The sequence below is a fragment of the Alligator sinensis genome, unplaced genomic scaffold (assembly GCF_000455745.1).
Source record: "Alligator sinensis unplaced genomic scaffold, ASM45574v1 scaffold347_1, whole genome shotgun sequence".
NCBI classification, from domain to species: Eukaryota; Metazoa; Chordata; order Crocodylia; family Alligatoridae; genus Alligator; species Alligator sinensis.
The window spans coordinates 3,337,680-3,350,420 of NW_005841922.1; the positions used below are offsets into that span (position 1 = coordinate 3,337,680).

A 12,741-nucleotide genomic window follows, 5' to 3' on the forward strand; every position below is an offset into this window, starting at 1 on the left:
GGGGTCACTGAATACACATGACACCGAGGCTGCTGGAGCATGCTAACTGCAACGCATTGGAGCAGGTGTTGTGTTAGGGTAGCTTGTCATATTTTATGCTTTAAAGTTGCACCTGTTTACAGAGTGGTGAAGTATAATATTGTTTAAAGTTTTCTTGTATATTCAACCTCATTTAATCATTGCTTAAGTTCTGTGTAGCTTCATTATCTCAACTTTTCATTTTGCTGGTGTCTGCAATATCAGCTGGCCTTGCCTCTTACAAGCAGCTTATGACCTTGAGTTTGCTTGCATGATGTTTATTTCTTTTCTATCACCTTGAGAAGTTTTTCTAACACAACATAGTAATAGTTTTGTTACCAGCTCAGGGTAACCACAGGTTGCATGGCAGGAGGCACAATTGTGTGGATCACACATTAGATCCCATTGCGCCTTTACCTGCACATGTAGAGGGGCCCTAAGTGCCATTATCAGCCAAAGAGCCATTGCTTAGCTCTGGATGCCAACCAGGCTTGGTTGTAATCTAAGGTGTCAAGCTGCTCAGCCTTGTTAAGGCTGGGGCAGTTCTGGGCATGCATCCAGGGTTCCCACAAATACTTGAAGAGCTTAACAACAGTGGAGCATGTCACTGTTCTCTGAATTAAATGCCTCAGTTTCACCTAAGCCCTGCTTTGGCAGCTACATCCTTTTTCAGCTCTGGCCCAAGTCCATGACACAATTGATCAGAACCACCATATTCATCTGATATGAATTGGCAGAGTTGCAGGATTTCAAAACCAAATGTAACTTGTCCCACTAAGAAGTTGGTCAGGATGCAGTGAGAGTCAAAAGCTAGGATTTGCATCAGAAGAATAAAGAGAACAAACAGTACTTACATCCACCTCTTCACAGAAAGTAGCATTGGGACCATACTGCAGCTGGCACTGATGATGTACATCATAGATAACACCAGGGGCAATGAGAGGGGATTTTAAAATCTTCTTCTTTGGGATATCATCCAGGCAGAATCCCCACCCTCGGCTAAAGATGAAAGTGACAAATTAGAGACACAAAAGACTCATGATTTTTTTAATTTCTGAAAATGATCTAATAATTTAAATTTACTGATGGCTCTTTCCCATGCGGTCCTTACATAATAATGCTTCCAGATTTTAGCTGGGGCAGTGGTGGACTTTGAGCAAATATGCTGTTATTTCCAGTAATGTTTAGTTGTGGGAAGAGCAAAGAACTTTAAAATCTAGGAGCAGCTGCTCATTAAGGAAAAAACAACATATTGCTTTCTGTATTCTTACCAGCCCATTGTTCAAATCCTACATTTTTTAGAAGGCCCAAGGTATGCAAATGCAACAAAAAATATTGTGATTCTGCTGTGTGGTAGGTCATGGCTGCTATGTAGCTTTTAGCAGCTCTCATCTCTTCCAATGCTTTATGGAAAAGATTTTTGCAGCAACTTTCTTCGTACCATCAAGTAAGAGAATTTCATATGGGAAAAATATGATTTTTCCATTGGAAATACAATGAAATGCCTATAGCTATTAGAATGACCTCAATGAGACCTGCAGCCTCTCACAATATCACCACAGGTGTCACATTAAAAAAAAAAATGTAAGCTTGGACACATCACTTAGGCCCATAGGAATTCTAGCAATAGAACCAAAGCCCCTTCCTGTGCCTTTTCTGCCAGTAACTCATGATGGCTGTGGGTCCCACCAGATGTTGAACTCAGTTGATAACAAAGTCTAAGTTGAAACAGTATATAACCAAGCTTCCAGAAATCAGTGTGTCCAGCTCAGTCAGTTTTGGAAGCGCCATGGCATGAGAACCGGTAATGTCAAAGGATTCCACTACACTGGGTAGATATCACATTCTATGCACTCACTCTAGGAAACGGGTGATGTATTCCTTGCTGCACTGTGACCAGGTAAGTGGAGAAGGGTCATACTGTAGCTGCCGGGACATGATGTATGGACGCTTTCCAACAGGCTCACAGTCATTATCTTTTCCATCATGCTGGATACCAAAACTGAGAGACATGTTACCAAGCACAAGAAGCAATCACTGTAGCCACTGTTTACATAGCACCTTTCTTGTAAAAACCCTGTAGTGTGTAGGAAAATGTACAAGTATCATTTTATTCATCAGTTAAAAATAAACGCCCCATAAAGAGCCTGAGACACAGAGTACAGAAGTCTCCCACTAACTTCAATGGGTTTCAGATCAGGCTCAGAGTAAACGGCAACTATCCAAACAAAAACTAACACAAACTTCCCTGACTGAAACTGTGAGAGTTTTAGGGAGTCATAATATCTTTATCCAATTTGAATTTGCTCACAGCCTCACAGTGTGTACCTCTTCTCTAGCAGAAGTGCTAAGGGATTTGCTCTATGCCTTGTGCATAAGACAATGCCTATTAGTGCCATTAATTTGGTAATGACTCTGAGGGAAGGAGTAAAATAGAATCATTAACATGACTTCCTGAAGCACACTTGTTCATCCCTGGGCAGGATAAACCTTGTTTAATCCAGGAGGGCTGATAAAGATCACAGAATGAGGATGGGGACTGCTGTGAGTGACTTTTGAAAGACAGACATTTTAGGGACATATTGCTGAAAGTTTGGGCAACAGCAAAAGCAATATCTGTCCCCAGAATTACAGGCTACATTTTGTTTTTAGTTTTAGTTGTTTTTAGTTGTTTTTAGTAAATGAAAAAGAACTCCATTCACTTCAGGAGTTACTCCAAACTTTCAACATTATAGAACTAGTGGCAGAATTTGATGATCAGTTAGTACTGATTTTCTTGCATAATCATTTACCCTGATACCATGCTTTTCTTTTTATTTATCATTTTAATGGTGTCACATGTGATTGATTGATTTCTACAGATGTGCTGCCTCCCACATTGTCATACATTCATGAAATGATCAGTAAATTGGTCTCTAATTTCCTCATCATTTCTCTCTATTTCATCATACTGTACATTGAAAACAGATCATCTTCACAGCATGTCCTCCCCAAAACCCCTCAGAACTCAGGTTTATCTAACTCCTTCAAGTCTTTTTGATCCCAATAAGGAGTGTTTTAATGAATAGCTTGTAAAAACCATAAACAAAAAACATCTTGCTGAAACACCAGTGCCTTTGTAGGTTGTTACAGTACCACACACAATGGGCATGTATAGACAAAATGAGGGGCATGAGTGCACAACACTTGAAAGCGGGTTAAATGCTTTTGCACCACTTCAATAGTGTTGGTGTTTGCATGCATCAGTGATATATTGCACATTAATTCCAGCTGCTGTAGCATGTTCAGTGGCATAATGAGCCTTATATGACTATGGGGCACAGCAAACTAAAACACCTCCGAGGAGTTTTAGTTTGCTAACCCACAGCCATAGCTCAGGGGCTGTGCAGGCAGCCCATGTAGGCAGCCTGGCAGCAGCCCAGAAAGGCAGGCTCCACTGAAGGAAAAAAAAAAAGCGGTGAGCCAGATCTTTTTTTTTTTTTTTTTTCCCTTGGAGCCTGCCTGCCTGCCTGAGCTATGCAGGAACCCAGTTCTTCCCTCCATGGCTGCTGTGCCCTCCAGGACCACCCGAGTCGGATGCCTTTGGGCGGGTGCTGCCTGGGGAGGTGGGGGAGCAGGTGGGGGTTGCTGCTGCCATGGACGGAAGCACCAGCTCCCTCCCCCACCAGCAGGCCAGGGACCACTCCGCCCACCAGCAGCTCGCCCTCCCCTCCCTGCCGCCGGAGAGGCAAGACATGGGTGTATATGACACGGAAGTTTACTTTGCTCTAAATTGAAGCGGTGTTTTTAAAAACCCACCACTTCAATTTAGGGCTGCCATTTCAGCTACATACCCCCTAAGACTCTCCAATGAATCAAAAACCTCTAAAACTTTAAAAATCTTTTTTTCTTGAAAACATCATTACAAAATGACCCAAGAGCTCTAAAAATGTATGCCTATCTTATTCCTTCTTCCACAACTTCTTTTCAACATTTACAAGCTGTTCTCTGCTCCCCTTCTAGGTACATACGTAAGGAATAAGGGTTTGATTTTCAATAGCACCTAAATCCTTTAGACATGCTGAGAATTACTGACTGAAATAGCATGCACCAACAACTGACTATCAACGGGGCATGGTGGGGGTGTGGTCTGGCCCTGATCCAACCACAAGAGGGGGAAGGGGCATGGCCTGGCCCCATGAGGGGGAAAGGGGATGTGGCTGCCACATGGGACTTGGGCTTTGGGAATTTGGCCATGGGGGAAAATGACCTTATTAATGATCACTGCTCTCCCACTGCCAAATTTTGGATCTAGGGCCAGATGCAATGGCTCCATGGGCAACAGGTGGCCTGCTGGTTGGAAGTTGAGCACTTCTGGGATAGAGGGTACAGCCAGTCTGGAATTTTTCAGAGTAAAAAAAACAATTTTAACATAAAATATTTTATTTTGATTTCTCCCCTACAAAAAAATAAAAATAAGGTAAGAATCGAGTATTTTAAGTAGTAGACCTGACTTTAAATATATCACTTTGAGTCTATCTAACTTTAAACTGCATTTCCCTGTTGTGGTAAGTTGTCTCATGGGAATTATTGTCCAGATACCTGAAATTCCTATTTTCTCCTATAGGCTGGTATCCCTGTCTAAATTACATTTCCCATGATGCAATGCAGGCTCACTGGAGAGACCATACAGTTGTGCTCTATGAGGCTGTGTCCTACAATAGAGAAATACTTTCTGAAGCTGTACAGTATCAAAAAAATCAGATCCATTCAAAAAATAGCCAAAAAAATTGACCTCAGGAATATCAAAATATAGTTTAACTACAAAAATGAGGAAGTTAAATATAAGGCATTTCTGAATCCACTTTGCATGTAAAGCTGCATTCCATGGGAAAAAATGTATCTCCAATTTGATCCCGATTTGGGACAAAAACACAGGTTGAAATACTGAAATTCCTTATGGAATGGAATTACTGATTTTTTGCTCTGGCAGATCTGATAAACATGATTGAGCTCCTTAAGGCAGGGGGTGTCAAAGTCACCAGGTCCTGACCATGGGACTCTTTGTGGGCCAGTTCCAGCCCCAGGCACAAGGTGGCTCTGGAAGCAGCAGCTCCAGCTGCAACCCAGTGCACATGGCAGTGATGGTGGTAGCAGCAAAGCTCCCAAAGCATACTTCGCATGCCAGAGGCAGAGCCAGAGCATGACTGCTGCAACATGCCTTGTGTCATGGCAGCAGCTCATGGGGCACATGGCAATAACAGTTTCAGCTTCAGCTCCAGTGCTGGCATGTGGCAGCAGCACAGCTAGCAGCCAAGGGGGTAGGACTGGTTTGGTGGTGATGGGCAGAGTGGCTAGAGGGTGATCAGGTTTATACCAGCCCTAACTTGCCCTCCTGCAGCTGATGGCCATGTTCCCCAGGGCCCAAGGGTCCCAGGTTCTATGACAGACCACTTCCCTGGGCATACCTCCTACTTCCAATAGACTGCCGATAGCCCAGCGGCCAGGTAGAGCAGCTCTGCACCCTGAATCCAGCTCGCAGGCTACATATTTGACACCCCTACCTTAGAGGATAGCTGTATTTCCTCACTTACATAAAATCCAGAGTAAACTATATATTATAGGGCTGTGCAAAATTTCACTGGCCATTTCATTTCAGCACTGTTTCGACTCATTTCAAGGTCAAAACAGCAAAATTTAAATGAAACACAGGGCCTTGAAACAAAACAAGGCTAGTCAAAACATTTTGAAAGTCGAACTGTTTCGATCATAGCGCTGGGGATGGGAAGTCAGTCCAGCTGGGCTGACTTCCCATCCCTGGCGCTAGATCGGGCCAGGGGCAGGAAGTCAGCCCAGCTGGGCTGTCTTCCCATTCCCAGTGCTAGATCAGCCCAAGATCCCTCAGCCCTGCCCCTGGCCCAATCTAGTGTGGGGGATGGGAAGCCAGCCCAGCTAGGCTGAGTTCCCCTCCCCAGGACCACCATCACACAGGGCTGACTCCCCAGCCCTGGCCCAATCTTGCGCTGGAATAGGAAGTCAGCCCAGCCCGATCTACCTGGGAATGGGAACTCAACCCAGATTGGGAGAATTACCTGTCCACCAGAACTCCAGATATTCAAACCAAGAGCTTCTTGAATTGTACCCAGAAGCCATATTGCACCCAGATTCCTTCCAAGCCATAAACATTGTGCTTACACATTTTATTGCTTTTGCATATAAATGACAGATATAGATGGAGGCTGCAATTTGCCCAAAGCACCTGAAGCAAGATAAGCAATAGGGATTAGGCTCATTGAAGGCCTGATCCTCAAGTCAGCCCTGTAGTGTGAGGCTCTAAGGTGAGCGAATATTATAAAGGGAAATATATTTCAAAGGAAATGTCACTAATGAGCAAACGCCTTCACAGATATTTTAAGTCAAGACTTTTCAACCATCCTTTTTCTCCAGAAATGTCTATCCCAGAATATACAGAATGCCAAACATATTTAGGAGGGAAATGCTTTTTACTTTCCACTATACCTGTGTCCAAGTTCATGTGCAATAGTGAATGCCAAGGGCAATCCAGAATCTTCATTAATATTACAGCTCCGGTGAGGTTGACACATACCAGACAGATGAGACAAACCCAAGGTTTCACAGGGACGATTCATGCCAGCACAAATGTCCTTCCTGCAAAAACAGTCAAGACTCACAGTTTAGAGAATATAAAAAGTGTGCTTATGCCAGGTGGTAAACTCATACTATATTAATATTAGTGAGAATTTTAAGCAAAGGGTGAAACCTAGCATTTATGCTGGCATTCTGTACTTACGAATGTTATTCACCAGAAAATACGTATATTGTGGTAGTGCCTAAATACTCTAATTGGGACAAGGGCCTGTTTCTGCTGAGTTTTATAGAAACAGAGACAATGCAAGTCCTGAAGGCCTTTCAGCCTGAGAACACAGACTAAATGGAAAAGATGGGGGTACAAAAGAGAAGCAAATGAATGTGGTGAAGAAAAGGCATTTCTTTAGTAGTTACACGGAGTGCAGTAGACAGTTTTGTTTTTCCGCTGGGATTATACAAGCAGGGGGGAGGAAACAGGAAGGGAGCAGTATAGCTATTATGTGTCATCTGCCTAACCAGGATCAAGAGGCTGACTTGTAAACATCCAGGAAGTGCCTCTTAAGGAGGTATCTAAAAGAGAATAAGGTAATCGTGGCTCAGAATTTGCCAAAGAGTTAATCCAATGCAGCACAGGAGAAAGAACATATGAAAAGCTGACTGATAGGCAGCTAAGGCAGAATGAAAGTCAGAGTCAGAGTTATGGTGCTTTACTAAATCAGGGAGGCTGCTGCAGGCTCTTGATTAATGGACAATTGCACTGTTTTTTTCCCAAATGTAGGGATTTTGTTTTCTTCCCAAATCCCTGCTGTTGGCCACAAAATGCAGTCTCTTCCACTGAAAGATTCTGTGCTTAGAAAAAAAAACAGAAAGTAGACACATCTGAAGTGCAACACAAGCATGATAAACTCTTTCACCTGTCATTTTCCTTGTCCTTGAGATCTATGGGTGGCCAACCTGTGGCACATGTGTCACAAGTGGCGCAGAGAGCCTCTGTATGTGGCATGGGACAGATCAGGGAGGGCTCAAGGAACACAGGAACACATAGGGCAATGAGCAGAAAGCAGAGTAACAGTTTGAGCAGAAGCACAGGGAAAGGAGCAGAAAGCAGACCAACAGATGGAGCAGGGGAAAGGGATCACAGTAACACTCAAGGCAGCACAGGGCTTACTATGTGACATGCTTGCCAAAAGGGCTGGCTTCCACTGCTGTACACCAAGCTCAATGCTCGGGTAGAATTCCTTCAAAGGAAGAGGACAGTATAACTGCCAGGGTGACATTGTCTCCTTTCCTCTCTATGGGAGGGGGCACTATATAGTGAAGACAATAGTGTTCCTCTCTCTTCTTAGGACAATATCTTATCATAAAAGTAGTGGTAAAAGTTTTTTTTTGGAAAGGCAGGAAAATATGGCAACTGAACGTTATAGATGTTGAGGGGTTTCACACCTATTCATCTGAAATACTGACTGCTATAGCAGCTAAGATCCCCTGCTCCATTTAAACTGCACCCACACGTGGAAAAACCTATAAAACTCCTGCCTATCATAGCATTCTGTATAGTAGAGACATTCATGTTGATTATTTGAAGTCTGAGAGGCTCGTGCCTGGTAAAGATCACAGGGAGAATCTTTTAACATTAACCAAGGTATTTTATTAGATTAACTGAATAAATAGCACAAGTCCTAAAGCTACTCTCATTTCAGTTCACTTTCAAGTTTCTACTTACATTTTTCCCCAGGTCTTTGCTTGCCTGGTCTCATACTACTTTTTTAAGTAAACTGAGTATATCATCTCATCTCATTAAGTCATTGCAAGGGGCCTACAGATGGTTGGCAACTGATGTGCTATTTTAGAGGAAGCAATAATCTACAGAGCGTGGCTTAAATGCCTTGCAGGCTTTTAAAGCCTATTCCGATCTCTCCTTTGTCTATTTTGTCTTCTCAGCCAGCAGGGCAGGATTGCTGCTCCATTGCTAGCATCAAACAACTGAGTTCTGAAGCCAGTAAACCCTGTAATCAAAAGGCTTAGTTATTCTGTTTTCATCTCTTTAAACCAGTATAAGAGCATATATTAAAAAAAATCTATTTTTACTCTGGGTTGGAAAAGCTATTATAGTGACTCAGAAGTTACTAAAATGTGCCTCTCAACCTGTGCCTCAGTACGGTATCTAGCGAAATGGCGATTTTTGTAGCCGTTTCCTGCAGCGTATCTAGGTAACACGTTATGTGGACAAGGGCCCTACAGCTAGCTATGGGAGGTACCTTTTCACCCCCAGGTTCAATAGGATTTGGCTTTGGATGGGGAGGGGAAGGGTAGTTGGTTGTAGCCGTGTTTGTCTAAGGACATAGGCAGACAAGGTTCTTTGGGAAGAAGTGATTTCTTGTATTGGACCAACTGAGGGGAAGGGGAATCACTCTTGATCTTAGCTCCTCAACTCTGGAACATCCTCTCAAAAGGAACACTACAGGAGGTCCCAGCTCAATAATGGGGGGCTAATTTATAAAGCCTGTTCATTTGAGCAGATACATTATGAAGCATTTTGTGATGCCTGCCTTTGTTCCCATTTTTATTTTTAGGACTTGCTGATTCCTTTTTTTTAATTCTCTGTGTCAATTAGAAATTGTTTCCCTCTGTCTGATGGCCTTGTTGAGCTAAAAATTGCCTTTTTGCCAAATAGTTGTTTCAGTCAGGGGTCTACATAGACTCATTGAGTCTTTTGCTTTTAATCTAATGTTTCACATTGTTTTTATTATGTGGTAAGAATGCTGCCAGTTTTTTCACAAAAATAATTTAATTCCTGGAAAATGCAGTTCCAGGGCAACAAAGCTATTCACTAATTTGGCTTGAGTTCAGCTACTGGTTTCAGGCAGGAAAAATGTTTCAGAAAAATCTTTTTCTACATCTTAAAATGCTTTTTTTCAACATTCCCTATGACCCTATCAAATTAAATATTCCAAATTGTCCTTTGGAAGTGATATTTCAAGGCCATTTTAAAAAAGTGAAAACGAAATTAGAATTGTAGGGTTGGAAGGGACCTCAAGGATCAGCTCGTCCAGCTGCATGCAATACTCTAGCTGAGGTACAATAACCACACATGTTTTACATACTATATTCCTCTTGTTAATGCAGCCCCAAATGCTCTTGCTTTTTTGGCAACAACATCACATTGCTGGCTTTAGTTAACACTGTCATGCACCAAAAAATCCCCTGTATCTAGGCTTTGCAGGAGTCAATTTTTATTGGTAAATGACAATACATATCAATTTTACCTCACACTCACAGACAGATGAAAAAATATTTCCATTGTTAATCATCAAAATTTATAGAAAGGGGATGTAAGAATAGGCTGCTGCTGCAGTGTCCGGGAGGGCTTTCGCTGATCAGTGGCTGCACGTGAAGGGGGGTGGGGGGCTGTGTGTGTGTGTGTGTGTGTGTGTGTGTGTGTGTGTGTGTGTGTGTGTGTGTGTGTGTGTGTGTGTGTGTCTCCCTGTCCCTGCCCCCTCAGGGTGCTAGCCAGCCAGGCCCTCCCTTGCAAACTTGGGCAGGAGCTGGTACAGGCAGAATAAGCCCCTGGCTCCAGCGGGCAGATGTGATTCCAGCAGCCAGGGGTTTCCTTGCTGGGGAGTGAGGCAGGGTGCCAGGGGGCAGCAAGCACCAGGGGACAAAGGAAAGTGGGCTCTGAGTTCAGTGACTCTTTCTACAGGGACTGGACTGCAAACTGACAGTCTGGCAGCACAGCAACTTCCCCTGTGTATGTTGTGTGCTGGGCTGGAGGAAGAAGCAGGCACATTTGTGTGTGCGTGTCTGTGTGTGTGTGTGCATATCCTACACCCTTAATTTCATGCAATCCTGGAAATTTAAATTGATAAAAATCAATATAAATGCTTAAAAATAAACATTGATTTTAGCCGTCAAAATTATTAAAAAATTAAAATTAAATCCTGCCAAAGCTACCTGTGTCTCTCTCAGCAATGCTACTGCTAACCAATCATCTTCCATTCTGTATTTGGGCATTTGTTTTTCTTCCCTATGTGGAGCACTTCATATTTCATCAAATCATTGAAAAACAGGGGTGGAAGGGACTCTCAATAGGTCACCTAATCCAACCCCCTGCTCAAGGCAGGATCAACCCTTTCTACAATATTCCAGCCCAGTGTTCGTCGAACCTATTCTTAAAATCTCCCAGTTGCTCTAGATCGCCTGTTCCAATATCTAACCACCCCCAAAGTGAGAGAGTTCTTCCTAATATTCAACCTAAATTTCCCTTGCTGTAATTTAAGATCATCACTCCTTGTCCTGTCCCCTGCAGCCACACAGAACTGTTTAGCACCATCTTCTCTATAACTACCCTTCAGGTATTTGAAGACTGTTCTCAAATCCCTCCTTAAACTTCTGTTCTCCAGACTAAATAACCCCAGTTCTTCCCACCTTTTCTCATATGTTTCTGAGACCTCTAATATTTTTGTTCCTTTCTTCTGAGCCCTCTCCAATTTGTCTGCATCTTTGTTTTTCCTGGAGTTCATACTTTTGTCTCGTGCCCAGTAGTCAAGATCCCTTAGAATTCTACTTATATCAGAAGACTGCAAGTCCTAGTTTTGTATCATCTGCAAACTTGATGTGAAAGCTCTTTATCCCTGCATCCATGTCAATAATAAAAATGTTAAATGTCATTGGACCCAGAACAGACCCCTATGGAACCCCAGTTGAAACATCCTGCCATTCTGGCATTAATACATTTAGAATTATTTTCTCCTTGCATTTATTCAACCAGTTATTTATCCACCTAACAGTGATTTTGCCTTGAATTATTCGAATCTCTGCTCCTCAGCCCACATTTCTCTAATTTACTTATGAGAATGTCATGTATCAAAACCCTATTAAAGTCCAAGTATATTATTCCCATTGCATTCACCTAATCCAAATTTAAGGCCCTGTCAAAAAAGGAAATCAGGTTGGTTTGGCATGATTTGTTTCAGGAAATCTATGTTGGGTCCTAGTGATAATCCCTTTCTCCTCCAGCTGCTTACAAATTAACTGTTTTTGTAATTTATTCCAGTAACTTCCTAGGTAGTAAAGTCAGGATAACTGGTCTATAATCCCCCAGATCTTCCTTTCTGAAGATAGGTACTATGTTAGCCCACCTCCAGTCCTCCAGAACCTTGCCTTTTTGCCATCCATGACTTTTTGCCAACTGCTCTAAGATTAACAATTTGTTTGTAGTAGAACCAATTCATTTGGTCATCCAGAAATGAAATAGTTTGGGATTTTCATTTCAGTGAGGAAAAACAAACTTTTTTCACTCCACATCAATCTGAAATAAAGGTGCACCAATACATCAGTCCGATATCAGATCGGTTTCAATATAAAGAAAATTGGCTGTATCAGAAATCAGCCCGATTTGGCCGATAATTTGGCCAATAAATTCTCATGTGGGTGTGCAGCTACAGCGCAGTACTCAGGAATCAAGGAGCAGAGCCCAGCAGTGTGGAGAGCTCCATGCAGCTGGTAAATATGTTGTGGTGGAAGGGGAGGAGAGAGGGAAGAGACATGGGGGGGTCAGATCAATGTCCCCCATGGTGACAGAGGGACTGGGGCAGGCACTGCCCAGCCAGGGCAGAGTGGGTCGCAGGATGGAGCCCTGACCTGCCGGGGGAGAGAGGGTGGCTCCTGCCACTGCACGCACCCCAGGAGGGCATGGCGGGGTGCCCCTTGCATCTGCATGGGGCTGGGCAGGGCGGGTGGGCTGCAGCTGTGGGATAGAGCTGGAGCTATGCCAGGCTCTTCTCAGTGGGGGCTGGGCTCGGGGCAGGGACTGTGGAGGGGGCTGTAGCCACCCCAAATTTTGCTGTAGCCCCACTCCCAGCACTACTGCCACCCATCCGGCACAGCCCCGGCTCAATGCCCCGCCTCCACCCATGCGCTGGGAAGAGCCAGGGCTGCACCAGGCGGGCATCAGCACTGGGAGCAGGGCTACAGCAAAATTTGGGGTGGCTGCAGCCCTCTCTGTAGCCCTGGCCCAGAGACCAGCCCCCAACAAGAAGAGCCCAGCACAGCCCCGGCTCCAGTCCACAGCTGTAGCCTATCCGCCCCATCCCACCACACCCCACCTCACACAGATCCGGGGGCACCCCCCCCCCC

General features: G+C 43.8%; 1 protein-coding gene across 1 annotated transcript in view; it reads right to left on the reverse strand.

The window, feature by feature from the left end:
- The window catches only part of ADAMTS12 (ADAM metallopeptidase with thrombospondin type 1 motif 12), a 365,944-nt gene that overhangs the window by 140,237 nt on the left and 212,966 nt on the right, over nucleotides 1-12,741 (reverse strand). Inside the window, exons 7-9 of the mRNA XM_025198488.1 lie at nucleotides 6,517-6,666; nucleotides 1,877-2,020; nucleotides 873-1,017 (exon numbers count right to left, since the gene is read on the reverse strand). Of these exons, the coding sequence (XP_025054273.1) occupies nucleotides 873-1,017; nucleotides 1,877-2,020; nucleotides 6,517-6,666 (439 nt within the window). The remainder of the gene's footprint in view (nucleotides 1-872; nucleotides 1,018-1,876; nucleotides 2,021-6,516; nucleotides 6,667-12,741) is intronic.